Genomic DNA, 26,081 nt, shown 5'->3' with positions numbered 1-26,081 from the left:
AGAAATATATACTACAACACGACACACTGTTAGTTAGGCACTGCGTTTAATATTTCTATAAAAATATTCGAGATTAGTACAGACATCTACACAGAAATGCTTTAAAATGCTTAGGTTAGATTACAAATTGGATTCAATGGCACCCGCAGGATTTCACAATCATATTTCTATACTTCTTGAGGTTGACATTCTCGTCATTGAGATGATACAGCACAGGCAAGGCCCCCAGCCTCGTCGGGGCACAGCAAGGCTTTGGCACCTTCTTGGGCTCCAGCAGATGCACCAGTGTCTGCACAATGGCATGATTGGTGGCATTCATGTGTGCGTTGAGAGGGAAATTGCATTCGCCGCTGCAATAGAACGCCCCATAGCCCTCTGGGGCGATTATCCAATCGTGCCAGCCCAAATCCTTGAAGTCGATGTAGAGGGTCTGCATCTGGCAGCTGCGTGTATTCTCGATGGGTACATCCAAAAAGGGATGCACTGGCACCGACTTCTTTTTCTTGCGCTGATGCAGCGTGCTTCGCTTGCTTCTGTGGTGACTGCTGTGCGAGGTAGTCTTGATCAGTTCGGGCCCCCTAAAGAATCCAATCATAAATGGCTGGTATTCGTCATCCACTTTGCGATGGATCAGTCCAACGTCGTCCAGTTTGACTTCTCGATCGGGTCGGTTAACAGCGTGTGCCCCGATATATATGCCGTGGTTCTCCTTGGAATGTACCAGCCACTCGTGCAGGCCCTCAGTCACGTTCAGTTCCAGCCAGCCGACGTAGTCGCCAGTGGTATTCACCGAGGACAGTGATTCCATCGTATTCTGACCCGACTCTCCCAGTCCCATTGAGTACACAGTGATCGTGAATTGCTTGTTTGCTGTGAGCCATTTGCCTTCGTTGGAGTTCTGGTAGATACGCAACTCCGCCATCACCAGATAGTTGTCGCTCGGCACCTTTGAGACGTCAAACCACAGGCGGCGGCCGTGTTCGTGACGTAGCTCCTCCACGTTGTGATTGCGTTTGTTCAAAAAAGTCATTATAATATCGCTCTCATCAATGGCGCGCTTGTCGAGGTCCGTAATGAAATTTTCCTCTCCATCTACGTTTCTTTCATCGGACATGTCGGCGTTGCGCTTTGAGCGATGGCTGTGCACAGTTTCATCGTCGGTATGGCCGCCTCCCAAGCCTTCCTCTTCCGTGATGCGGTGGTAGACGTCTAGCAAGAATTTCGGTGCAGACTTTCTCAAGGACAGCTGATGGCTGCTGTGGTGGGTAGGACGCTCGGCTATGCCCAGGAACTCTAGGATCTCGTACGAAACATCCAGCTTGTCATCGTCGCTTAGCACGCGGTGCATGATCGTCTGATCTTTGCCATTGTCTATATAGATCCCTGACTGGGTGGCGTCAATCACAGTTGGCGTCGTAGAAACGAATATAATCAGAACAAGTCCCAGTCCCAGTGAAGCGAGAGCCGCTACAGCTTCCGAAGTATTCCTCACACTCGAAAACATGATGCTCATGCTCCGGAAGGATCACAGTAATTGGTTAATGTGTACTGGAGCTATCTCGTGCACGGTGGCATTTAGTTGTCCATAAACATTTATTAGTTTTTAATCGTTTTTTAATGAGCAGAAGATGTGGAAAATTCTGACGCACTTGTATACAGAATCAGATTGTTGTGTGTATCTTAATCTTGAAGATGCATTTTTCTTTACGTTTTGAATCAGTTGGCAGGGCGATCTTCAGGGCTGGACAGACATTGAACAATGCCATTTTTAGCAGTTCTTTTCAACTTCTTTTATTTTCCTAATACGCTTTAAAAACGACACATGAATCTGCATAATATAGTTTGTTTGATGAAAACAAGAGACAAATATTTAAAAACGAATGCCAGTTAAATAAATTGAGTGTTTTTAGCTGCCAGGGCTGAAGTAGAAGCACACTGCAGCCCTTGGAGTCAGCTGATTACTGTACTGCCTCCACACACATGCAAAAATAAATATTTTAAGATACGCTTCGCTTCGGTACGTTTCGTTTCCAACCGTCGTATTGTTTGGTGAAAGATTCAAATCGTTCTTCGGAGAAAATCAAGGTCCATTATAAATAAGAGAATATGTTTATTGTAACAAAATAGTTTATGTGAATGTAGTGTCTCCTGCCACAAGAATGCTGGTCACAAGAATGAGCCAGGCACAAAAAATGTATTAATTACTAAACCTGTTTCGATTTCGCAGTAGAATTTCCAATGCTTTTATATATTACATACATATGTATTCAAGCATACGTACGTACATATATGTAGCCATTAAGGAACAGATCTATGCATACATCAACTAGCATATTGTGTTCGATTAAAGCGACATTTTATTATTACGACAGGCTGTTCAAGTTCAATGTCAGTGCAATCAAAGGATAGGAGTGGGCATCCAGGTGCACTGGTCGAATGGCACACACCCTTTGAGTCACTAGAGGCATCTCATGCTTCCGAATGATGTCACACAAACTAGCATATATGTATGTCGACATACAAGCAGAGAGACATTATATATATATGTACATATATTTATATCCGTATAAATTATATTTGGCTGGGAGCTGCGAATGAGCTCTTGCTCTCCAAAGAATACACCTAATGCTCGTTGCGTGAATTGAAGTAATGTAATTGAAGCCCCTCACCATGTTGGGAATTTATATCACTTTTGGAAAGTGGTTAACCCATATTCGCATTTACGTGGGTGTGTTGCTGGGCTGGGCTATCATGTGAGGGCAAAACTAATGGCCAAAATTAATAACTGTAAATAACTAGATAAAAATGTGGATTTTTCTGTGTCTACGAATCGTTTTTTAATCTTTTGCACACTGCTATTTAAAATCAAATTTAAGTCCCTTTCTAAGATTTCTCTGTCAATACTTGCTCCTACTACTAGATCACTAAAAAGGAAAGATGGACGATCTAAAGGGATTCTTGAGACAAGCCGGTCAGGAATTTCTGAATGCCGCTGGTGATGCTGCAATGGGGGCCGCCAAAGATGTGGTTGGCTCTGTGATAAACGAGATATTTATCAAAAAGGAAGCGGACACCAAGCGCGTGCTTCCCAGCATCAAGAACATGAGAGTCGTAAGTTCAAATCCTTAGATTAAATCAAATAGAAGTACATATGTATGTTCTGAATAGAGATAACCACATACACATACACGTTGAAATCCACATGCATGTATTCACACTCTTAACTCTTAAATAAATACATTCCATTCAATCGTTCGTTACGGGCGTTAGCAACCATTGCAATCATCTCCAACTGTGTTCTATGGGAACGTAAGTACATGTTGAAGCTACTGCCATGGCATTGACACAATTCCATTTGAAGGATAATGTGCTGCCAAATTGTTGTAATGTGTCCGTGTGTGTTCTTGTTGCAACTATCTTGATGTGTGTAGTTACATGTAAAGTCTACTTGTATCCTCGAATTAAACATAATTACACTGTACATACATTGTATTAATTATTTTTTATCAAAATCTAAATTATGGTACATACTAAAATGAGTCAAAGGATAATGGAAATATGTGATTTTCTAGTTGGGGGAAACAAGCTCGAATCTGGGACCCTACTCTGAGGTGCAGGACTATGAAACAATCTTGAACAGCTGTCTGTCCAGCGGATCACTCTTTGAAGACCCCATCTTCCCGGCTGGTAATGAGTCCCTAATGTTTTCTCGTCGCCCAGATCGTCACATCGAGTGGTTGCGGCCCCATGTAAGTGATCGGAAATACAATGATAATTTCCTATTAATTACTAATATGATTGGATAAATATGTATATATGTTTTTTTTAGGAAATCGCAGACAACCCACAGTTTTTTGTAGAGGGTTTCTCCCGATTTGATGTCCAACAGGGAGAGCTCGGAGATTGCTGGCTCCTGGCTGCCACCGCCAACTTAACGCAGGAACCGAATCTATTCTTTCGCGTTATTCCACCGGAGCAGAGTTTCGAGGAGAACTATGCTGGCATATTTCACTTCCGTTTCTGGCAATACGGTAATTTTAATCATACAACCACTACGTATCGGATTAAAAGTCAACTAATAATTATTTATGAACCAATTAAAACAGGTAAATGGGTAGATGTGACTATTGATGACCGTTTGCCAACCTCTCGGGGGGAGCTGGTGTATATGCATTCTACCGAGAAAAACGAATTCTGGAGTGCCCTCTTGGAGAAAGCCTATGCCAAGTATGAGAAATCGTATAACTTTACCCCTGCCAGCGTTTATTTATTTATTCAATTCTCAGACTTCATGGTTCTTATGAGGCTCTGAAAGGCGGTAGCACGTGTGAAGCCATGGAAGACTTTACTGGCGGTGTCAGCGAGTGGTACGACCTGAAGGAAGCGCCCGGTAATCTCTTTACCATATTACAAAAGGCAGCCGAGCGAAATTCAATGATGGGCTGTTCAATTGAGCCGGATCCCAATGTGCTAGAGGCGGAAACTCCTCAGGGGTTAATTCGTGGACACGCATACTCCATTACCAAGGTAGTAAATGATGATAAAAAGGTTATTTGTGGGAAAGCAAATTTCATCTTTGGAATATGTATTTGCAGGTCTGCTTCATAGATATAGTAACACCGAATCGGCAGGGTAAGATCCCAATGATACGCATGCGCAACCCATGGGGCAACGAAGCCGAGTGGAATGGTCCTTGGAGTGACAGTTCCGCTGAGTGGCGATATATTCCTGAAGATCAGAAGCAGGAAATTGGTCTCACTTTCGATAGAGATGGCGAGTTCTGGATGTCATTCCAAGATTTCCTTCACCATTTCGATCGAGTCGAGGTAGGAACTTACTCTGTCTATGATTCTTTTGAATTGTAAAATATGTTTGTTAATCCTTTTCCAGATTTGCAATTTGTCCCCGGACTCTTTAACGGAGGACCAACAGCAAAGTGGCAAGCGCAAGTGGGAGATGTCCATGTACGAGGGAGAATGGACACCAGGAGTTACAGCTGGAGGGTGCCGAAACTTCCTGGATACTTTCTGGCACAATCCCCAATATATTATTACTTTGGTGGACCCTGATGAGGACGACGAGGAGGGACACTGCACAGTTATTGTTGGTCTAATGCAGAAAAATCGCAGATCAAAGCGCAACATGGGAATGGAATGTCTGACCATTGGTTTTGCCATTTACAACCTAAACGAACGTGAACTGGAGAGCCGGCCACAAGGCCTCAACTTCTTTCGGTATAAGTCGTCGGTGGGACGTTCTCCCCATTTCATTAATACCAGAGAAGTATGTATTCTATTATTTATTATATATCTAACTCCAGTAATTTCGGTTTGTCTTAGGTGTGTGCTCGCTTCAAGTTGCCTCCCGGACACTATCTAATTGTGCCTTCCACTTTTGATCCGAACGAGGAGGGGGAGTTCATCCTTCGAGTGTTCTCCGAAACCCAAAATAACATGGAGTGCGTACATGTAGAAAATGAGTTTGTATATTAGAAATAATGTGGGTTGCTACATTTGCGGGGTTTTCTATTTTAAAAGCAACTAATGTGCAATATGGGTATGTGAAGACACAATATATATAAAACAAATATTTGTTTTTAGTGCAAGTAGTTGTAGCTCCCCAATTAGTTTATTTTTATTTTGGTTTAACCTCAACTGAACACATTCCCCTTGGCCTTGACATAACCTTTATATTTCCATATATTTCAATTGTAGCGTAGCTTATCTCTGGCCCCCAATGCTCACACAGTATTCATTACAGAATAATAAATAAAAACCACTGATTAAAGCACGTCTGTCCGAACCCCTTAAAAAACTTTATCTCAGATCTAGACTGATTTAAAGGAGTATTCAGACTCTCATTATAGTAACAAAGTATTAAAAATAGTGCAATTTCCAATATAATTATAGAGCGTTGAACTATACGTTAGCCTTATCGTGTGGCTACCGCAATATATTGAACTATTATCGGAGTAATACATATATTGATTCCAGAAAACTTGTAATAGAAGTGCTTTAACTTTTTCAATTACTGAGATTACCGTACCTGTCTATATTTAATCCTGTCTTTAATGTATTTTTTCATGTACCTATATAAATATTAAATACGGTAATAAACAGAGCGGCAAAGAACCCCTCAACAACGTCTTGTGATTTAAACCAAACCCTTTTATCTTTAGAACATAAGTCCAAATTTCCCGTGAAAAATCATCAATTTGGAATTCTTAGATCTTATGATATTGCATTTACAACAGCCATTACATTTTTAATGACCAATTCCGTTTCATTTTCATCAATCATTTCACTTTCTACCTCCATTTAGAGAGAATGATGATCATGTAGGATACGGTGGCATCGGCCCTGCCACGGTAAGTAAATAGTCCTAAACAAGATCACTGGATAATGTTTTGCTTTGGTTTAAAGATAACACCAGGATACCCAACACCAAAGCCATTGGATCCACAGAAAGAGAGCTTGCGACGCTTGTTTGACAGCATCGCCGGCAAGGATATGGAAGTGGATTGGATGGAACTGAAACGAATACTGGACCACTCGATGAGGGATGGTAAGATTACATTTATTTGCACAAAGACTAAACTTTGTATATATACTAATTTGTGCTGTACTTTTCCCTTAGACTTGCCAAAGCCAATTGTTTATAATCGAATTTCCAATAACAATGCATTTGAGACTCAGGCAGGCCCAGGCGAAGACGGCGGCGGCGCGTGTGGACTTTTGTCGTTGATATGTGGCCCATTCTTAAAAGGCACGCCATTCGAAGAAACGCTGGGATCCAATGATCCGTCGAGTAAGAGGCTGATGGGGGATAACCCATCGGATGGTGTCGCCATTACATCAGGTGGTAAGAAAACTGGCAAGCAACCTGAAAGCAAATTTAAATTATATTATCAAATTATCACAGCAATTGTCGATGAGACTCACGGCTTTTCCAAGGACGTTTGTCGCTCCATGGTGGCTATGTTGGATGCTGATAAATCTGGAAAGCTGGGATTCGAAGAGTTTGAGACTTTGCTCTCGGACATTGCCAAATGGAAGGCCATCTTCAAGGTCTACGACGTTGAAAACACAGGAAGGGTCTCAGGTTTTCAGCTTCGGGAGGCACTTAATTCAGCTGGCTATCACTTAAACAATCGGGTTCTGAACGTTTTGGGACATCGATATGGCTCCAGAGACGGACAAATTGCCTTTGATGATTTCATCATGTGTGCAGTTAAAATAAAAACATACATAGGTAACAGATTCCCCATAAAAAATTCCTTTATATCAATGCTCATTCCAATTAATTTCTTGCAGAAATATTCAAGGAGAGGGATACTGAGAAAAATGAAACAGCCACGTTTACATTGGAGGAATGGATCGAACGTACAATATATTCTTAAGCCGTTTGCGATTTAAGCCTAGCTAGCGAATTTTTTCGAGCACATATTTACATGTAATCTCATTCAGTTTGAATCGTACTCAATTTTTTACAATACTTGGCATTATATGTATACATAGTACAAAGCACTTTTCATACCAATAATTCATACCAATTGCCGCCCGAAATTGTAAATTGTTCTCCTGTTCAATAACTATTGTCAAACTCCCGAGATATTTTCAAATATTTATATCTTTCCGAATTATAAATTAGGTATATAAATTGACACGGTGTTAACTTATTAAATTTGAAAAGGTGATGCACCCGTATTTTATATGTATACGGATTCATATATTAAATCAGCATTTAAAATCAACCACCGTACTCAGATGTTAGCTGTATTTTAATTTGTCATTCTGTTATTTATGTATTATGTTAGGGCAGTGTAAGGAAGTTCTCAGGCCGAGGTACAGCTTATCAGTCTGTCCAGGGCCCGGTCCTTCCCCACAGCAAAATTTGTTGTGTGAGGACCTAAGGGGAGAGCCGCTCGTGGCGAAAGCGCGCCCGTGGGGTGGATCGTGGGACGGTCGGGCCTGGCCCGGCCACGAGGCGTAGGTGAAGCCGTGCTTGGGAGCTGCAGAGACGGGCGTTGGGGGTCATGTGTGGCGGGAGACGGGGTTTGGGTCAGGGATCGGAAAGGTGTGGGAGAGGGGAGCCCAGCCTAGCAGATGCCGCATGATCCACGACTCACATCTGCGTCGCCGGGTCCCCCGGGCGAGGGTGTAGAAGAGGGAACCCAGCTTTGCGAATGCCGCGTGAATCCACGACTCACATCCAGCATCGCCGGGTCCCCAGGGGAGAAAGGTATAGGAGAGGGAAAACCCAGCTTGGTGAATGCCGCATGAATCCACGACTCACATCCACTTCGCCGGGCCTCCCGGGAAAAGTGAAGAGAGGGGGAGGGGGGTGAGTGACTCCTACGGGCGAATGTTCTGACGCAGAGATTGGGTTGAGGTTGGTGTCTTTATTGTTTTCGGATCACTTCCCTACTTAAAATCCCGAGCCTGCAGCGGGGAAATAAACCCCAAAAAAAATATCATAAACAACATGTGGGCATGGATATGTAAAGAAACTGCGGGAATGTTCTGCTTATACCTGCCTACTGCACCGATCTATCCCCCCCAGAGCTCACATACGTGAGGTGGCTCACCCTTGTGTCCCTTCTTTGGGTCCTGTTCCCCCACGGCGGGTCCTCGTCACTTCGGTGGCTTCCTTTGCACACCGCGTGGGTGCGGTCACAGCTGGTTTCATTCACCGCGTGCGGGCGAACCCGGCTTATTGCGTACACGGCGCGGTCACGGCTAGTTTTCACACGGCGCGGTCCCGGCTCACTTTTCACATCTATTTTGGCTTCCGCCGCACAACCGGTCTGGCTCAGCCCGAGATCACTCCCGAGCTTGGCTCGCGCTGGACCGTGCCAGGCCTCGGCTTTTCTTTTTCGCAGCTTCTCTGCCGCTTCGCTGCTGCGCCGCCTTCGGCTGCCGGCCTCGGCTGCGTGGGTGTATGGCTGCGTGGGTGTATTGTCTGCTTCGCCGTCGGCTCTTTTCCTCGGCTGCGTGGGCGTAAGACCGATCGGCGGCTTCTCTGACGCTTCGCTCTCTTTCATGTTGTCTCTTTTCGTCTGCGTATAGCCGTTCTCTTCCTTGCGTTGGCTGCGTGGGCGTAAGAGCGTATCTCTTTCGTGTTGGTTCTCTTCGCCTTCGTATAGCCGTGGTGTGCGTCTCTCTTCGCTGCGTGGCCGTAGTGTGCGTCTCTCTTACGTGTTGGTTCTCTTAGTTCTAATAAGTAACGAGGGGGAACGTTGTGAGTTGCTGCGGACACCGCAACTCTACAGTTATACCCGATACTAAGTCAGTATGGCTCTCCTCCGGCAGACGCAGCTAATGTTAAACGACACGACAAAGAGTGCGTGCGAGAGAGACAGAAAATCAGTCTGAGCGTGACGTCGGGCGCTGCGAAGCCAGTGCAATTTGATTTGTTCCTTTTGGCTATAAAAATTATCTGATCTGGTCCAGATTCAGCAATCTGATAGATATGGTCATTATCTATGATTCTGCGTTTTTAGTTTTCTCAAATGTGCAATATTGTGGATGCAACAGATTTTCGTCCTTTGTGGGGGCGGAAGGGGGTGGGGCGAAATTCTGAGATATACGTTTTATAGTGAAATTTAACAGAAGTGCGGATACCAAATTTGGTTACTCTAGCCTTAATAGTCTCTGAGATTTGTGGATGCCCCAGTTTTTCGTCCTTTGCGGGGGCGGAAGGGGGTGTGGCGAAATTTGGACACGAAACGGTCAGGGTCCGATATCACAGGAGTGTGGATACCAAATTTGGTTGCTCTGGCTCTTATAGGTTCTGAGATCCTTCAACTCATATTTTGCAATTGGCAAAGCCGACCATGAAACCTGTGTGTTAGAGAGAGACAGAGCGAGAAAGAATGAAATTGTTTTCTTGATTCTGGCTATAATAATTATACGATCTGGTTGAGATCTTACATTCTAAAACATATAGTCATACTCTACGATTCTGCGTTTTTGGTTTTATCGTATCTTTAAAAATGTGGATGCCACAGATTTTCGTCCTTTGTGGGGGCGGAAGTGGGCGGGGCGAAGTTTTGAAATATTTTTGTAGCAGTGACATATCACAGAAGTCTGGATCCAAAACATCGTTGCTCTAGCTCTTATTGTCTTTGAGCACTAGGCGCTGAAGGGGACGGACAGACGGACGGACGGACAGACGGACAGACAGACAGGGCTCAATCGACTCGGCTATTGATGCTGATCAAGAATATATATACTTTATGGGGTCGGAAACGATTCCTTCTGGACGTTACACACATCCACTTTTACCACAAATCTAATATACCCCAATACTCATTTTGAGTATCGGGTATAAAAAAGGCCTACTGTTTTCGGGTTTCTTAGCCTATTTCTTACTTTAATGGGTGAAAATAAGGATTCATTGTTGCTTGTTTTGGTAATACTAATAATAATAGAAGTAATAAAATCGGATAATAGTGATAATGAACTGAGATAATAATGAAATTAGATAACAAGCCGTCGGGGCGGTCCCTTCAGGGGATGGTGTCGTGGTCAGTGTTGTGGAGGCTTATGCCTTCACACTCCCTTCCTACTTCGGGGTGGGGCGCGGTGAAATGCGCACCAAATTTCCGCTGATGCATACGCGAAAGCGTTGGCCGTGGTGGTGTTCTAGGCTGCGGATCCGGCTGCGCCCGTGACGCGCCGCGTTTGCCTGAGCGCTGGCGCCTTCCAGCAGGCTTTGCGGGATGCGGCGGTCAGGCGTGCTTACCCGCCAGGCGACTGGGGCGATTGGCCATTCCTGCTCCTCCTGCAGCGCGTTTAGCTCGGGCATCCCCTCGAACGCTGTGAGCAGTCCGCCCGCCTCTGCCTCTTCCAAGCCCAATGACAGGTCGCTGTCCTCCTTTGGTTGGCTCGGGTTTCCTGGTTCGGCCTCTCGGGCCGTGCAGTTCGTCGGTTCCGGGTTCGGGGCGTTGTGGTCGGTGGGAACTGGCGATAGCCACTTCATTGGTGCGTGGTCCAGCGGCTGCCAATCGGGATTCTCCCCTCTTTCCGGGGCTGCCGCCTCCTCCTGCGCGTCCCACTCCTGCAGTCTGGTGTGCCACCCGTCGTCCCAGCTGGTGTCCGGGATCGGGCCGTTTGGGTTCTTCTGTTGATGGTCCATGCTGCGTGATGTTGCCCGGTTCTGCTTGCGGGGTCGGGGAGTGGTGCCTTGCTTGTGGTTGGCTGGTCGTGGACCGTGGTTGCCTTGAGCTGGGCGGCGACGCACCCCTAGGATGCCCTTCCGTGCCATCCTCTGCCTCTAGAGGCTGTGCGTCGCTCGTCCTTGGGTTGTCCATGTCGGATCTGGTGGGGGGAAGAAACCTTGTTTGGTTAGAACCTGACCTGTGCCACTGATGTGCCCTGTGCCCTGGGTTTCCCTGATCGGTGCATTTTCTAGTTTCTGGCTATTTCTTACTCTAATCCCCTAAGGGGAGTTAAGCTATCTTACTGCGTGTGTACGCGGTTGCCCCTTGTGGGGCGAGGACATTACGGCAGCGCACTACCATAAGTGGCCCTCATGAACTCGCGGTTTTCCTGGTGCTGGGGTCGTCCTCATCGTTGTCTTCGTTGTCTTCTTCGTTTTCGCTGGTGAGGGTGTGCTCGACGTCGTCGCTGGTGAGGGTGTGCTCGTGGTCGTGGTAGGCCTTGAGGTCGGCTAGTCCGGCCGTTCGTCGTTGTCTTCGCGGATGCTTCTGGAGTCGTGCTATGGTGGGGGAAATAAATTTTACTACTTTGTAAGGCCCCTCATATTTGAGAGCCAGTTTGGCAGCGAAGTTGTCCGCCGCTTTGGACAGGTGATGTTGGCGTAGCATCACGAGCGTCCCGATCGTGGGTCTCCATTCGCGTCGACGTAGGTTGTAGTTCCTGCTCTGCGTCTGTGATGCCTGCTGGGTATTTTCCTGTACGATGGCGAAGATTTCCTTGAGTCGCTTGGCCTTGTCGGTTGGGATCTCTGTCACTTCGCCTAGTCCTGGGGTCGCCTCTTCGTACAAGGCTCCAGGCAACCGAGGTTCCCGGCCGAGTACGATGAATGCTGGGCTGAAGCCTGTGGTGTCCGATGTGCTGCTGTTGATGGCTAGGCTGAGTTCGGGCAGCAGCTCGTCCCATGTCCGCTGGTCTCCATCGATGTACTGGGTGATCATGGTTTTGATCGTCCTGTTGGCTCGTTCCGTGGGGTTTTGTTGTGGGGTATAGGGCTTGCTTCCACGGCGATAGGTCCTCCAGTTCCAGGGCGGTAATGGTGGCCAAGATCGCGTTCTCGTAGTCATCCGAGTCGGCTGGGCGAAACGGGTTGCGTTCCCGAGCTATCTCGGCGTCGGCTAATGGCTCCAGTTGGTAGTCCGTCGTCGGGGTTTCTGTGATCTCGTCCTGTGGTATCGGGGTTCGTGGCTTGCGTGATGTCTGTCGTGTTGGGTGACTACGTGGTGACTCCCGGTTCGATGAGCTGGCCCTGGATTGATCCCGCGGGGCCGCAGCTATCTTTGCTGGAGTATCCTGGTGATTCCTGGGTCCTGTTGCTGACTCCCGGTTCGACGAGCTGGCCCTGGATTGATCCAGTGGAGCCGTAGCTGTCTCTGCCAAAGTCCCTTGCTTCCTGCTGTGTCCTGTTGGTGACTCCTGGTTCGACGAGCTGGTCCTGGATTGATCCAGTGGAGCCGTAGCTGTCTCTGCCAAAGTCCCTTGCTTCCTGCTGTGTCCTGTTGGTGACTCCTGGTTCGACGACCTGGCCCTGGACTGATCCAGTGGAGCCGTAGCTGTCTCTGCCAAAGTCTTCGTTTTGTTGCGTTGTCCTGTTGGTGTCGGGTTTCGTGCTGGGGAACTGGCCATGGTTGGTTCCATCGGTGTCGCAGTTCTTTCCGTCGTAGCTTTCTTCGTGTCCTGTTGTGGTGGGGTAGTCCTGGGGTTGTTGCTTGATCTTGTCTGGTAGGGCTTTGTTGTCACTGCGGTTGGATGGTTCGTGGTTGGCTGTGGGGTGTTGGTCTGCGGCTGGTCTCGGATGGCAGTGGAGTCCGCAAACGTGACAGACCGTGGGCGTGGCTGGGCGGTGCATGATGGTATCGTCCCGGCGGGTTTCTGCTGCAACTTCAGCTGTAGATATGCCCGTCCGCAGTGGATCCTTGCGCGGATGCCACAGAGGAAGTCGAGCCCCAAGATGAAGTCGTCTAATACCGTGGGGACTATAAGAAGAGATACCTGTGTTTCTTGCTGATCCAGGCGCACTGTGACTGCTATCGCTTGGTTGATCTCCTTCCTGGTTCCATCTGCCAGGCGGATCCTGGTCCTCACCTCTCGCCTGTTCTCGGTCGTCCCTATCTCCTTCGCCAGCCGCTCACTGATGAAGGATCGTGTGGCTCCAGTGTCGAGGGTGGCCGCAAATGCTCTCCCATTGATGTCCACCAGGGCAGCGATCCTTCCTCCGGTCATGCTTAATGGGTGGGTTTCTCCTGTTCCGGGGTGCGCGCCTCCGTCCATGTCCCAGTTGGGCGGAGACCCGATCCGTTTCCCGACGCTGGCTTCCGGCAGCAGTTGATGGTCCGGACCCCTCGGTGGCCACATTCCCAACAGAACAGCTTCTGTCGGTTTGTGCACGCACCACTGAAATGGCCGTTTTCCCCGCAGTTCCGGCAGGCTCGTTGTACATCGATCGCCTGCTCTTGCTCCTGGCCGATTCCTCGGTTGGTGATCTCGGTTCTCCCGGGTGTCTCGTGTGTGTTGCCTCGTTGTGGGTTGGTTCCGTTGCCGGGATAGGCGGCACGGGGTCGATGGTTCTGCGTGGTCCCGATGCTGCGGAGTGCGTCTCGGTCCCGCGCGGTTTCGTAGGCCGAGACGAGCTGGGTCAATTCCGTGAGTGATCGGAAATCTTGTCTGCGCGTGTACATTTGATACTCCGGACGGAGATTTTCGTAGATCCGCTCGAGTTCCTGTTCCCGAGTATACTGGGCTCGCTGCATTATCAGACGCAACTCGATAAGGTAATCCCGGAAGGATTCCTTGGGCTTCTGTTCCCGACTTCGTATGGTATCTTCCAGCCGCTGGAAGTATCTGGGGGGCAGGAAGAATTCTAGGAATTCTTTCCGAAAGTCTGTCCAATTCTGTCCCTGCATCTGAAAAGTTCGGAACCATCCTTCGGCCTTACCTGTAAGGAGACCGGAGATGGCTCGCGGCAACTGCTCTGGGCTCCCGCCGTATGATTCCACTCGCTCCTCGAGCCTTTCGATGAACGCTAGTGGGTCCGCGTGGCCGTCGAAAGTAAATCCCCATTTCCGGAGTTTGTCCGCCAGTAACGAGTACGAGATCTCACCCCCTCCGGGGCGTGAGACCCGATGTCCCTGAGGAAGACGTGGATGTTCTCCTTCCGTGGTTGTCTGGTGGCTAGGCGTGGCCAGGGGTCCAGCGGTAGTGGGTACTGGCGCGTGGTTCTTGCTGGACGCCTCTGGTCTGGTTCCTTGGAGTGGTCCTTGGGCAGCTCGTTGTGGTTGCTCGTCCTGGGCGGCCGGTGTCTCGGATGCTGACTCGCGGTATCCGTGGGTGGATCCTTGGCTCGTGCTGGGCAGCTCGGGTACAATTAATCGCAGTTTTGGTCCCTCCTTGCTGTCTTCCATCTTCGTCCGGCTCTCTGGCCCGGCTGACGTGGCTGGACTCCGGTGGTCCCTGGGGCTCGGTATGTTCCCAAAGTGCGTAGCCAATTCGTCCAGACTTGCCTGCACGGCTTCGGGGTGCCCAGGGCGTGCGATGAATGCGGTGATCCGGCTCCGTAGGTCCTCTACAGTCCCAGTTTCTCCTAGTCCAAACTCCTTAGCTAGGCTCTGCAGCTCGTCCTTCCTGCGGGACGCTATCCAGCGGATGTTCATCCTGATCCTGGTACACTAATCGGGGCACCGGTACGAGTCCTTATCAGCACGGTACTGGGTCTGGGGCTTCTGTACTAGGATACACGGCACTGGGTGGAGAGTCCTGTCCGAAGGACACGCGGCACGGTACTGGATCGGTGATCCTATACTAGGATACACGGCACTGGGGTGGGGGATCCTGTCGAAGGATACGTGGCGAGGTACTGGATCGGTGATCCTATACTAGGATACACGGCACTGGAGTGAAGGATCCTGTTCGAAGGACACGCGGCACTGTACTAGATCGGTGATCCTGTACTAGGATACACAGCACTGGGTTGGATGATCCTGTCGAAGGATACGTGGCACTGTACTAGATCGGTGATCCTGTACTAGGATACGCAGCACTGGGTTGGATGATCCTGTCGAAGGGTACGTGGCGCGGTACAGGGAGAGGTTCTGTCTGACTGCCCGGTGGTAACTGTGTGACTGCCCGGTAACAACTGTCTGACTGCCCGGTAATGACTGTCTGACTGCTCGGCAACAACTGTCTGACTGCCCGGTAATGACTGTCTGACTGCTCGGTAACAACTGTCCTGACCGGTGTTCCTGCTCCGCCTTATATTGGCCGTGGCCATGGCCTTGTGGCCGAGGGCTCCTCTGCCATGTAGCTGCTCCTCTGCGATCGCCGGCTGTCCCTCGCTGCTCCGTTGTTCTACCGCTGCTTAGCTGCTTGGCTGCTCTGTCACTGCTTGGCTGCTCTGTCACTGTCTCGCTGCTCTGTCACTGCCTCGCTGCTCTGTCACTGCTTGGCTGCTCTGTCACTGTCTCGCTGCTCTGTCACTGCCTCGCTGCTCTGTCGCTGCGCCTTTTCCGCTCTGCCGCTGCCACGTTGCTCTGTCGCTGCTGCTTCTCCGCTCTGCCGCTGCCTCGTTGCTCTGTCGCTGCTGCTTTGCTGCTCTGCCGCTGCGCCGCTGCTGCTGCTTTGCTACTCTGTCGCTGGTGCCGCTTTGTCGCCGTCGCGTGCCAAAGTTTTAGGCGCCGTCCGCGGCCATTTTCTCCCGGCACGCGGTGCTGTGTCTTCGGCGTCTCTCCCCGTCTCTTTCTGTCGCGTAGGTGGCTGGCCGCGTGGTTTTTCGCGTCTCTCCCCGTCTCTTTCTGCCTCGTAGGTAACTGGCTGCGTGGTTTTTTTTTTTTTTCCCGCGTGGTTTTCGCCGGCGCGTCTGGGACACGTGCCGGCGGCTGTTGCTTGGGGGGTATTAGAGAAACCAGCCTCAGCTGTACATAAGTCGAGGGATCAAAGATTGGTGCTGGCTATTCGCCTGGACTCTGATTTTTGGCTGCTAATCACTGATTTTAAGTTTTCCTTCCTTTTCTCCTGCTGCTTTTTCTGATCCGTGGCTCCTAAGCATCGTTTGCTGTTTTGCTTTTGTGGGTCTTGCCTTTTAATTGTTGGCTGCTGCTTGGTTCCCTTTTCACTTTTAACTGCTTTTCACTTATTCCCTGTGCTCACCGACTCTCCCCTCGTGAGTCCCTGCTCGGGCGCCATCTGTAAGGAAGTTCTCAGGCCGAGGTACAGCTTATCAGTCTGTCCAGGGCCCGGTCCTTCCCCACAGCAAAATTTGTTGTGTGAGGACCTAAGGGGAGAGCCGCTCGTGGCGAAAGCGCGCCCGTGGGGTGGATCGTGGGACGGTCGGGCCTGGCCCGGCCACGAGGCGTGGGTGAAGCCGTGCTTGGGAGCTGCAGAGACGGGCGTTGGGGGTCATGTGTGGCGGGAGACGGGGTTTGGGTCAGGGATCGGAAAGGTGTGGGAGAGGGGAGCCCAGCCTAGCAGATGCCGCATGATCCACGACTCACATCTGCGTCGCCGGGTCCCCCGGGCGAGGGTGTAGAAGAGGGAACCCAGCTTTGCGAATGCCGCGTGAATCCACGACTCACATCCAGCATCGCCGGGTCCCCAGGGGAGAAAGGTATAGGAGAGGGAAAACCCAGCTTGGTGAATGCCGCATGAATCCACGACTCACATCCACTTCGCCGGGCCTCCCGGGAAAAGTGAAGAGAGGGGGAGGGGGGTGAGTGACTCCTACGGGCGAATGTTCTGACGCAGAGATTGGGTTGAGGTTGGTGTCTTTATTGTTTTCGGATCACTTCCCTACTTAAAATCCCGAGCCTGCAGCGGGGAAATAAACGCCAAAAAAAATATCATAAACAACATGTGGGCATGGATATGTAAAGAAACTGCGGGAATGTTCTGCTTATACCTGCCTACTGCACCGATCTATCCCCCCAGAGCTCACATACGTGAGGTGGCTCACCCTTGTGTCCCTTCTTTGGGTCCTGTTCCCCCACGGCGGGTCCTCGTCACTTCGGTGGCTTCCTTTGCACACCGCGTGGGTGCGGTCACAGCTGGTTTCATTCACCGCGTGCGGGCGAACCCGGCTTATTGCGTACACGGCGCGGTCACGGCTAGTTTTCACACGGCGCGGTCCCGGCTCACTTTTCACATCTATTTTGGCTTCCGCCGCACAACCGGTCTGGCTCAGCCCGAGATCACTCCCGAGCTTGGCTCGCGCTGGACCGTGCCAGGCCTCGGCTTTTCTTTTTCGCAGCTTCTCTGCCGCTTCGCTGCTGCGCCGCCTTCGGCTGCCGGCCTCGGCTGCGTGGGTGTATGGCTGCGTGGGTGTATTGCCTGCTTCGCCGTCGGCTCTTTTCCTCGGCTGCGTGGGCGTAAGACCGATCGGCGGCCTCTCTGCCGCTTCGCTCTCTTTCATGTTGTCTCTTTTCGTCTGCGTATAGCCGTTCTCTTCCTTGCGTTGGCTGCGTGGGCGTAAGAGCGTATCTCTTTCGTGTTGGTTCTCTTCGCCTTCGTACAGCCGTGGTGTGCGTCTCTCTTCGCTGCGTGGCCGTAGTGTGCGTCTCTCTTACATGTTGGTTCTCTTAGTTCTAATAAGTAAAAAAGGCCTACTGTTTTCGGGTTTCTTAGCCTATTTCTTACTTTAATGGGTGAAAATAAGGATTCATTGCTGCTAGTCTTGGTAATACTAATAATAATAGAAGTAATAAAATCGGATAATAGTGATAATGAACTGAGATAATAATGAAATTAGATAACAAGCCGTCGGGGCGGTCCCTTCAGGGGATGGTGTCGTGGTCAGTGTTGTGGAGGCTTATGCCTTCACAGCAGGGCTAATAGATTATTCACCAAGCAGATCCAATTTTTGTTTTATTTGCCAACGACGCTATCCACATCATTAATTAATCAAATTCAGCCACTATTCGCCAGCCATTTGTTTAGTAGTTCAGTTAAATATTTTATTTTTATACCCGATACTCAAAATGAGTATTGGGGTATATTAGATTTGTGGTAAAAGTGGATGTGTGTAACGTCCAGAAGGAATCGTTTCCGACCCCATAAAGTATATATATTCTTGATCAGCATCAATAGCCGAGTCGATTGAGCCCTGTCTGTCTGTCCGTCTGTCCGCCCGTCCGTCCGTCTGTCCGTCCCCTTCAGCGCCTAGTGCTCAAAGACAATAAGAGCTAGAGCAACGATGTTTTGGATCCAGACTTCTGTGATATGTCACTGCTACAAAAATATTTCAAAACTTTGCCCCGCCCACTTCCGCCCCCACAAAGGACGAAAATCTGTGGCATCCCCATTTTTAAAGATACGATAAAACCAAAAACGCAGAATCGTAGAGGATGACTATATGTTCTAGAGTGTAAAATCTCAACCAGATCGTATAATTATTATAGCCAGAATCAAGAAAACAATTTCATTCTTTCTCGCTCTTTCTCTCTCTAACACACAGGTTTCATGGTCGGCTTTGCCAAATGCAAAATATGAGTTGAAGGATCTCAGAACCTATAAGAGCCAGAGCAACCAAATTTGGTATCCACACTCCTGTGATATCGGACCTTGACCGTTTCGTGTCCAAATTTCGCCACACCCCCTTCCGCCCCCGCAAAGGACGAAAATCTGGGGCATCCACAAATCTCAGAGACTATTAAGGCTAGAGTAACCAAATTTGGTATCCGCACTTCTGTTAGATCTCACTATAAAACGTATATCTCAGAATTTCGCCTCACCCCCTTCCGCCCCCACAAAGGACGAAAATCTGTTGCATCCACAATATTGCACATTCGAGAAAACTAAAAACGCAGAATCATAGATAATGACTATATCTATCAGATTGCTGAATCTGGATCAGATCGGATCATTTTTGTAGCCAAAAGCAAGATATCAATTTGCAGTGGCTACGCAGCGCCCGACGTCACGCTCAGACTGATTTTCTGTCTCTCTCGCACGCACTCTTTGTCGTGTCGTTTAATATTAGCGGCGTCTGCCGGAGAAGAGCCATACTGACTAAGTATCGGGTATAAATGTAGAGTTGCGGTGTCCGCAGCAACTCACAACGTTCCCCCTCGTTTTTATTGAATCTAGCACCAACATAATGTGCAATGAGTGAAGCATTATCATTATATTGATCAAATTTAAATCACATTATATAAATATCTTAAAACACACCCGAAATAATTATTATAAAATGAACATTTAGTTGTATTAGATTGGGTTGATTATCTATAAATATCATTAATAGGCATCTAAAATCATAAACGCGTCTTTTGTTCTTAAATTATTTTGACTACATGACGAGGAGAGAATGCGGCCGGCCGAGTGAGGGTCTCGTCAATCTTGAGGGAGTACTATGTGAGTAACTATATTAGCAAATTTCTCGAATAGTTCGCGAATAGAAAAGTTATTTTAGTGTATACATATTTGGATTTATAATATATGTACATCAGTTTCATGCAGTCGTGCTGATTATAGATAGACACACACAGCGCTTAAGCACTTGAAATTACGCATGGCCATGGACAGTAGACGTGTTACAATACATGTGTTCTGTAGGGCTACTGAGAGCGTCCTCTACAATCCGTAGAGGTTCGTTTGCAGCCCTTGTCGTATCTAAGCCCATGCTCATTTCCCTCTGAAAGCTGCCCACAGCATTCCGATCTCCCACGGCGCTACTGTTTTGCAACTGCAATTGTGAGCTCAAACATAGATGTAAGTCATTATCATAAATTCCCGTACAGTTTCCTGCAGAGCTGTCTGCATTTTGGAGAGGTTCTCCAGACGTGCTTGCTTTGATATAGCCACTCAGCTCGTTTGTGGGCTCCGTTGCCATGGACATTGAATGCGCCTCAAAGCAGGATGAATTAGTCAATTCTTTTGGGGTGACTGGCGGGAATATGTGCTGATACCGCTGCCGAATCGAGTCAACGACATCAAAAAGGTTCTTGGCATCCATCGCCAATATGTGGGCGGCAGATAGCATACTCCTGAAATATGAATAGCAATTACTTGAATTTCACCAGTCTTGTGAAGGGCCAATTACACCTACTTTCGATATTCAGTGTCTAGAGTCGTATCGCTATATTGCTGAGCCAATCGCATCGCAGAAACGAGCTCGTGCATGTCTTTGGATAGAACTTTATGTGCCATTTGCACTTCCCTGTGAAGGTAAAGGAGTATTATGAATTGAATTAAGGGTTCTGGTGGACTGCAGCGCAGTGTAGGCTTACTTGAGAGCCTGCGCTGGGAACAGCACAGATATTTTGTCCACCGATGTGAGTAAGTTTCTTAGCTCAACGCCCACATTCTTAACCAAATCCAGATAACCTTCTGTATTGGCCTTTTCAACACCCTGCGATAGCACCATTATGGACTTGACCACCAAAGTTGTTGCGCAGTACACTTCGTCTTTTGCACGGTTGATTGGTCGACTGGAGGGCGAAGTGCCAAAGTTTCTGGAGTTTGAACCGGTCTGCTCTTCACCAGCAGCCAGTGTAGACAAGTGATCTGCGGATGAGTTGTTCGACTTTAGCGATAGCTGATTAGTGTTTGGCGTCATAGGTCGGGAATTTGCATTCGAGCAGTCGGGTAGGCTAGATGGTCCGGTTGACATTAAGTCTAGCTTAAACATGTGCGGCTGCTGCTCGTTGCTGGCCGCATGGGGAATAGAGCTGGATCGCCTCCGCTGAAACAGAGAGCAATTTGAGAGGGCTTATTGTTCGGAAGGTTCTGAAAGCTTACCAGCAACTCCTCCTGATATAACCATTCCCCATCGCTGTTGCTATCTTTGCGCTGCTGCCTTAGCTTCTCGCCCAAAACGTTTTGAATAGACTGAAAAGATAAATATTCGGCGGTTATCACTTGGCCTCAATTGCGTCCATCAAGTTAAATAATGAAAAACAAATCAAAGGTAACGCAAAAAGTCATATAGAATATTCCAAATAATATCGCAGCATAAGTACAGAATTACAAAAGAAAAATGTAATAAAATGCGAACGCCTTGCTGCCAACGTGTCCAAGATAAGTCCCAACCTGATTGCTCACAGCGTCAGCGTGCAAGGTCGCCATGCAAACTGCTCCCTCCAAACTGCCATCGAGTGTTACATTTTGAGGGCCAGTACGCATCCACTGACGATCCCATTCGCACTGATTTCGGCCTTCATCTATGCTATTATGATACACAAGGCCAAAAGGAGGGTCGACTGCCATGCCACTCATCATCTGTGGCTTTAATCCCATGCCATCTAAAGTTGTTGTTTGGCTGAAGTCCACTGGGCACACGTTCATCGATGGACTAAAATTCGGATTCTGCCGTACAGATACGCAGGTCTTGAGTCCGGCTCCTCCAAAATCGTAAATTTCCTCGGGAAGCGATTCACATTCAATTGAGTTCTTCATTTGTTGGCGATAGGCGTGAAAGTACGTGTTTCGCTCCATGCTCCTCGAACGCTCTGACGTGCTGCCGCAGTGTGGCGGTTTTGTGTTGTAGAAAACCAAATTTTGAGCCGACATCAATGATTTGTGACGCTCCAGACTGCCTCCTTTTGAATGGATGCCCTTACTAACGGCCGGTGCAGGTTGGTGTCTCTCAAGACTACCGTATAGGCTATAACCTGCTATTTTCGAAATTGCCGGATTAGACATATCCATTTGCATTTGCTCTTCCATGTGCGGTGGACAAACAACGAAACTACTCTTTGAGGGCAGACTTCCGGAAAATATTCCTTGCGGCGGTGGCCTAGCATAAGCAAGGGTATTTGCTACAGTGGATGGGTCAATGGCGGTTAGGGGGTTTGGTGTTTGAGTAGAATTTGCGTTAGTGGAATATTGCAATTTTTGCTTTTCAGATTCGGCGATAGGGTCAAGCTTCAACAGATCGGCTGCTGGAAGCTTGGTAGTCTTAAGTGAAACGTTCGATTTGCTGTCATCTATTCCTACAGCTAGAGTATTAAATACCGAAGCGGGCGTGGTGTAAGCTGCAGGATTGATCCCTCGCTTTTGGTTCTCCATCATCAGCCTGGCCAGCACCGCAGGATCCTGTGCAATGATATAGGTTTGAGGTATTCCCGTTGCCTCATCCACCTTAGACATCATGCTTGGCATATCTACAAATGTGGAAATAAAAACTCAGTACAGATCCCGCGACTTTTCTAATTTTTAGAACTGTGGCCTACCAGTGTCATGCATTGCTCTTGCTGGCTTCAACGGCGGAATGTCAGACTCCTCACTGCCCACCCAGGACATGGTTACCAATCTTCGGTGTTCCCGTTTCAGTGTCTCGGATGTGCTAATACTATCCTCCATCAGAATTTCACTGAAATAAACAATTAGCATTTCTAACTAGTTGGTGGTGATGGCCGTTGGGTATAAACTTACTTCAATGTCTCCTTGATGCGCTTAAAATTGGGTCTTTTTAATGGTTCGTAGGCCCAGCACTGCGACATTAGCGAGTACAATCGAGGGGGGCAGTTTGGCGGCAGAGGTAGCCGCTCTCCGTTTTCCAGCTTAGAAATCACGTCACCGTTCTTCACACCTTGAAACGGCTTTACGCCCAGCATAAGTATCTCCCATATGCAAACACCTAAACAACAGTTCATTCATATCTACAAATATTACAGATAAATAGATACGAAGGTACATACCAAACATCCACACATCGCTGGCAGTCGTAAATCTTCGAAAGTTGATCGATTCGGGAGACATCCACTTAATAGGCAGGGCAACTAAAAACAAATATATCCCATTAAATTATAATGAAAATGGCTAATGATAATGACTGTGGCTTACCTGTGGGAGTGGAGTGATAATAAGACTGGTCGGAAACCCACCGAGATAACCCAAAATCAGCCAGCTGGATGAGAGAGTTGGCACGGTTTAAGCTTTGACCGAAAGAATACCATATAATGTACCCACCTTAACACACGTGGGAGAGCTAACGAGTACATTGCGTGCCGCAATATCTCTGTGTACGAATTTTTTAGATTCCAAATAGCTAAGGGCCGTGGATAGCTGGTAGCAGTATTTAAGCAGGGTTCCATGCGTTAATCTAATGAATTTTATTAATTGTTAATAAAGGCAATCAAAGTTTGATTATGATTCAGTGTGGTTAAGCACCTGTCGCTGTTTGCCTTTAGATAGGCCCGCAGCTCGCCAAGCTTTGCCAGCTCCATGACTATCCAAATTGGCATTACGCTGCATATTCCAATCAAACGTATAATGTGTGGGTGGTCGAATTTCTGCATAATATCTAAAATCAAATACCAGGTTAAGGGACATGGAATATCAATGAATGAAGATGAATGCACGCACAAGCTTCGGCCAGGAAGTTCTCCGTCTTTTCTGGATCTTCGTTTGCTTTACAGGTTTTTATCGCAACTTGAATAACGTCTGGTCTGCCATTGCTCGATTTTGGATCGCCCCTATTATCTTTGCCATTTGCATCCGAGTGCTTGCCCTTGGCAGCCTTGGGGAGAGTGTAGGTGCCCACATAAACATCTCCAAACTGACCAACTCCAATCTTAGCACTCGGAGTAATATGGGCTCTATCCAGCTCGTAATTTCGTACAGTGGGAGTTGAGTAATCACCCTCTCCTTCCAATAAACCAATTTCAGCATAATCATCCGTCAGCATTGGTTTTCTCGGACTCGACGCGGCTTGGGCTTGGGCTGACTCGATCGGGAGATCATTGGTCTTTGTCGCTGTGCTGTCATCGTTCGATGTGCTCGTCTCTCGTTGCCAAATTGTAAATTCTAGGTCTTTTGAGAGCAACCTGCAATATCCGTCAATAAGGTCGGCAATGCTTTCGGCAGTCTGAAAGTAAGATATATAATAATCTACAATGACAGTGGTGCCAATAGTTAGCTCACATTAATTCCATTGCAGGTTATAACCAGATCTTCTACATTATTGGACGCAGAGATTTTGATTTGAGTTTTGATTTTCTGGCAATTGCAATTTAAATTATTTGACTCAGTTTCAGGGGTATGGTCCATGGGCTTGGGCAGCTTTTCCTTTGGTAGAGTGCAGGTTTTGATGGCAACGACATCTTTGAACTGAGCCACATTCGTCAAGCTTGCTTGTGGATGAGTCTGGTAAGAGATTCCTGCAATCGAACGAAGAAGATATGGAATATCTATGTGTGAATATATGTGTTAAACATTTACCAATGTGAGGACCAACGTGCAGAATACCAGATATATTCCAGGCCGAGCTCAGGGTAACCGCAAAGTGCTCATAGTTCGTTAAATAAATATTTTTCAAAAGATCGAAGAACCTGCAATATTTATTATATTATTATATTCTGATTAAGTATGTGTAAATTCTATTCAATACATACCGCGTCAAGTACTCAATGTCGTTATAGTTATAGACCTTTTTATATCCGACTTGTATCATTTTCTTAAGATTCTTTGGCTTTGTTGTGTTTATCACAGATTGCGGAAGAAAACTCTTAAATCCGATTTCCTTTTCAATGTAATCAATGTTTTGCTTCTTGTCCGGTGCTTTCATAGTAATGTTCTTAAAGAAGTGACGAATTCCCAAGCAACACAGCTGCACAGCCAGATCAGTATCCACCGACGTTAGATTGGCATGAATGAAGTCTTCTTTCACCTGCCACGGCCAAAAACGTTTTTAAAAAGGCTGAACTGTATTGATTGATATGTGAATTATGCACCTGATCGAAGTAGTAAAAGCATGTGGCTTTATCCTCGTCGAACAGATCTTGAATACTGTTTGGCACATAGCGGACTCTCAGTTCCACTCGCCACACTCTGTTGGTAATGACTCTTCTGCCATGGTCCTGATACTGCAGTTTGCCCTCGCCAAGCTCCGCTTTGGCAGCATCGTTGTTGGGACAGTCCACGTTTGAGCAGCCGGGAGACAAGATGTGTGTTAGAACCTTGCGCATTGGAGTTGTCCTGGCCAGCCACAGTTCCTCTTTAGTGATCATATTGAGCATTCGGCATGCGTATCGCTGAATACTTGGCACTCGGACATCCCTGCTAAGGTCCTCAACTGTCTTTTTGATGACATTGCACACGGTTTCGTTTTCGTTGAACCGAACTGCCTTGAAACTTTTGTTCGGCATATGCACATGAAGAACGTAGTCCTCGCAGACAGCTGCTCAAAAGAAAATCAATGACGTTGCACGAGCTTGGAGAAAATGCAGCAAAAAACTTACGCTCATTGCTGGTGGGCGGCGTCGCATGATGGCTTTGGTTGACGCTGGCTTCCGCAGTGTTCATGTCCACAGTTACCACGCAGTGGGCGATTCAAGAAACTCTTCAACCTGCAACAAATATAATTGATATACATATATGTACATATGTATTTGCGCGCATTGAATTGGATATTGATTTGACACAACAAACGCTATTCAGAAATTCGGCTAATGTTATTCGATCTTCACAGGTGGAAGAGAACAGAATTTCCTACCCCGTTAATGTTTTTGTCTCGAACCACACCTTACGAACGTTGGTTGAAACACCACTCTCTCTCGCTCTCTTTTAACTATAGCAGCAGCGCTTTCGATCCACGACAGATATAATCAAATGCCTTAATCTACTCGGGAAAACGAGACATTTTTTATTGCCAAACTCTCAGGTTATAGAAATACATAGTATATACTATGCACATAGCACATATGTATTCGCACATACATACATAAGTCTGCGCCAGATGTGAGGGGTTGATATAAATATTTAAGAACCTTTCGACACAACTGAATGTTATTTTGCCTTTTGCACAAAAGCACAGGTTCAATTTAATAAATCAATTGCAATTATTAACGTTAAAGAGCCCACAATTTGTTTTTAAACCATAATAATTACTTATACCGATGAAAAAACGAACTTAGCCCACTGAAGACCCCTCTA

At 47.6% G+C, this 26,081-nt stretch overlaps 4 protein-coding genes across 8 annotated transcripts; 1 reads left to right on the top strand and 3 right to left on the bottom strand.

Moving 5' to 3' along the window:
• Positions 1–27: 27 nt before the first annotated feature.
• Positions 28–1,701, bottom strand: LOC108159322 (protein 60A). The gene has a single exon (XM_017292513.2). The coding sequence runs from the start codon at positions 1,511–1,513 to the stop codon at positions 134–136; it is 1,380 nt and encodes a 459-aa protein (XP_017148002.1). The 5' UTR covers positions 1,514–1,701; the 3' UTR covers positions 28–133.
• A 284-nt stretch (positions 1,702–1,985) lies between these two features.
• LOC108159321 (calpain-A) lies at positions 1,986–7,753 on the top strand. Its single transcript, XM_017292512.1, has 14 exons — positions 1,986–2,085; positions 2,921–3,111; positions 3,573–3,749; positions 3,830–4,031; positions 4,107–4,227; positions 4,287–4,527; positions 4,596–4,826; positions 4,891–5,283; positions 5,340–5,458; positions 6,322–6,367; positions 6,423–6,564; positions 6,637–6,861; positions 6,922–7,251; positions 7,314–7,753. Exons 2-14 carry the CDS (start codon positions 2,938–2,940, stop codon positions 7,397–7,399), a joined length of 2,487 nt encoding a protein of 828 aa, XP_017148001.1. The 5' UTR covers positions 1,986–2,085; positions 2,921–2,937; the 3' UTR covers positions 7,400–7,753.
• Positions 7,754–10,345: 2,592 nt separating this feature from the next.
• On the bottom strand, positions 10,346–17,250 carry LOC117188164. The gene is made up of 2 exons (XM_033391606.1): positions 17,164–17,250; positions 10,346–11,321 (listed from the first exon to the last, which is right to left on the bottom strand). Exon 2 carries the CDS (start codon positions 11,266–11,268, stop codon positions 10,567–10,569), a length of 702 nt encoding a protein of 233 aa, XP_033247497.1. The 5' UTR covers positions 11,269–11,321; positions 17,164–17,250; the 3' UTR covers positions 10,346–10,566.
• Positions 17,251–19,300: 2,050 nt separating this feature from the next.
• LOC108160000 (focal adhesion kinase 1) lies at positions 19,301–26,030 on the bottom strand. 5 transcript variants are annotated; one of them, XM_017293723.2, is made up of 18 exons: positions 25,866–26,030; positions 25,388–25,495; positions 24,881–25,326; positions 24,542–24,816; positions 24,369–24,478; positions 24,072–24,307; positions 23,514–24,015; positions 23,319–23,451; positions 23,118–23,250; positions 22,992–23,055; positions 22,847–22,927; positions 22,581–22,785; positions 22,379–22,518; positions 21,237–22,309; positions 20,946–21,035; positions 20,435–20,889; positions 20,254–20,364; positions 19,301–20,191 (listed from the first exon to the last, which is right to left on the bottom strand). In XM_017293723.2, the coding sequence occupies exons 2-18, from the start codon at positions 25,449–25,451 to the stop codon at positions 19,711–19,713; spliced, it is 4,599 nt and encodes a 1,532-aa protein (XP_017149212.1). In that variant the 5' UTR covers positions 25,452–25,495; positions 25,866–26,030; the 3' UTR covers positions 19,301–19,710. The 5 variants fall into 5 exon arrangements, with proteins under 5 accessions (XP_017149212.1, XP_017149209.1, XP_017149211.1 ...); XM_017293720.2 differs by having other exon boundaries at positions 25,870–26,030; XM_017293722.2 differs by lacking the exon at positions 25,866–26,030 and adding an exon at positions 25,671–25,818.
• Between the last annotated feature and the right edge of the window lie 51 nt (positions 26,031–26,081).

Source organism: Drosophila miranda, chromosome 3 (genome assembly GCF_003369915.1).
Source record: "Drosophila miranda strain MSH22 chromosome 3, D.miranda_PacBio2.1, whole genome shotgun sequence".
Taxonomy (NCBI): Eukaryota; Metazoa; Arthropoda; class Insecta; order Diptera; family Drosophilidae; genus Drosophila; species Drosophila miranda.
Note: the sequence above shows the minus strand (reverse complement) of the source record. Positions and strands in the feature narration are given on the sequence as shown.

Excerpts from the sequence above, each read along its gene's own strand:
- LOC108159322 (XM_017292513.2), bottom strand. The coding sequence starts at position 1,513 with ATGAGCATCATGTTTTCGAGTGTGAGGAATACTTCGGAAGCTGTAGCG.
- LOC108159321 (XM_017292512.1), top strand. The coding sequence starts at position 2,938 with ATGGACGATCTAAAGGGATTCTTGAGACAAGCCGGTCAGGAATTTCTG. Across the intron at positions 5,459-6,321 it reads GAAACCCAAAATAACATGGA|AGAGAATGATGATCATGTAG; the intron begins GTGCGTACATGT and ends ACCTCCATTTAG. Across the intron at positions 6,862-6,921 it reads TGTCGCCATTACATCAGGTG|CAATTGTCGATGAGACTCAC; the intron begins GTAAGAAAACTG and ends AAATTATCACAG.
- LOC117188164 (XM_033391606.1), bottom strand. The coding sequence starts at position 11,268 with ATGGCACGGAAGGGCATCCTAGGGGTGCGTCGCCGCCCAGCTCAAGGC.
- LOC108160000 (XM_017293723.2), bottom strand. The coding sequence starts at position 25,451 with ATGAACACTGCGGAAGCCAGCGTCAACCAAAGCCATCATGCGACGCCG. Across the intron at positions 24,479-24,541 it reads GACATTGAGTACTTGACGCG|GTTCTTCGATCTTTTGAAAA; the intron begins GTATGTATTGAA and ends TAAATATTGCAG. Across the intron at positions 20,365-20,434 it reads TTCCCAGCGCAGGCTCTCAA|GGAAGTGCAAATGGCACATA; the intron begins GTAAGCCTACAC and ends TTACCTTCACAG.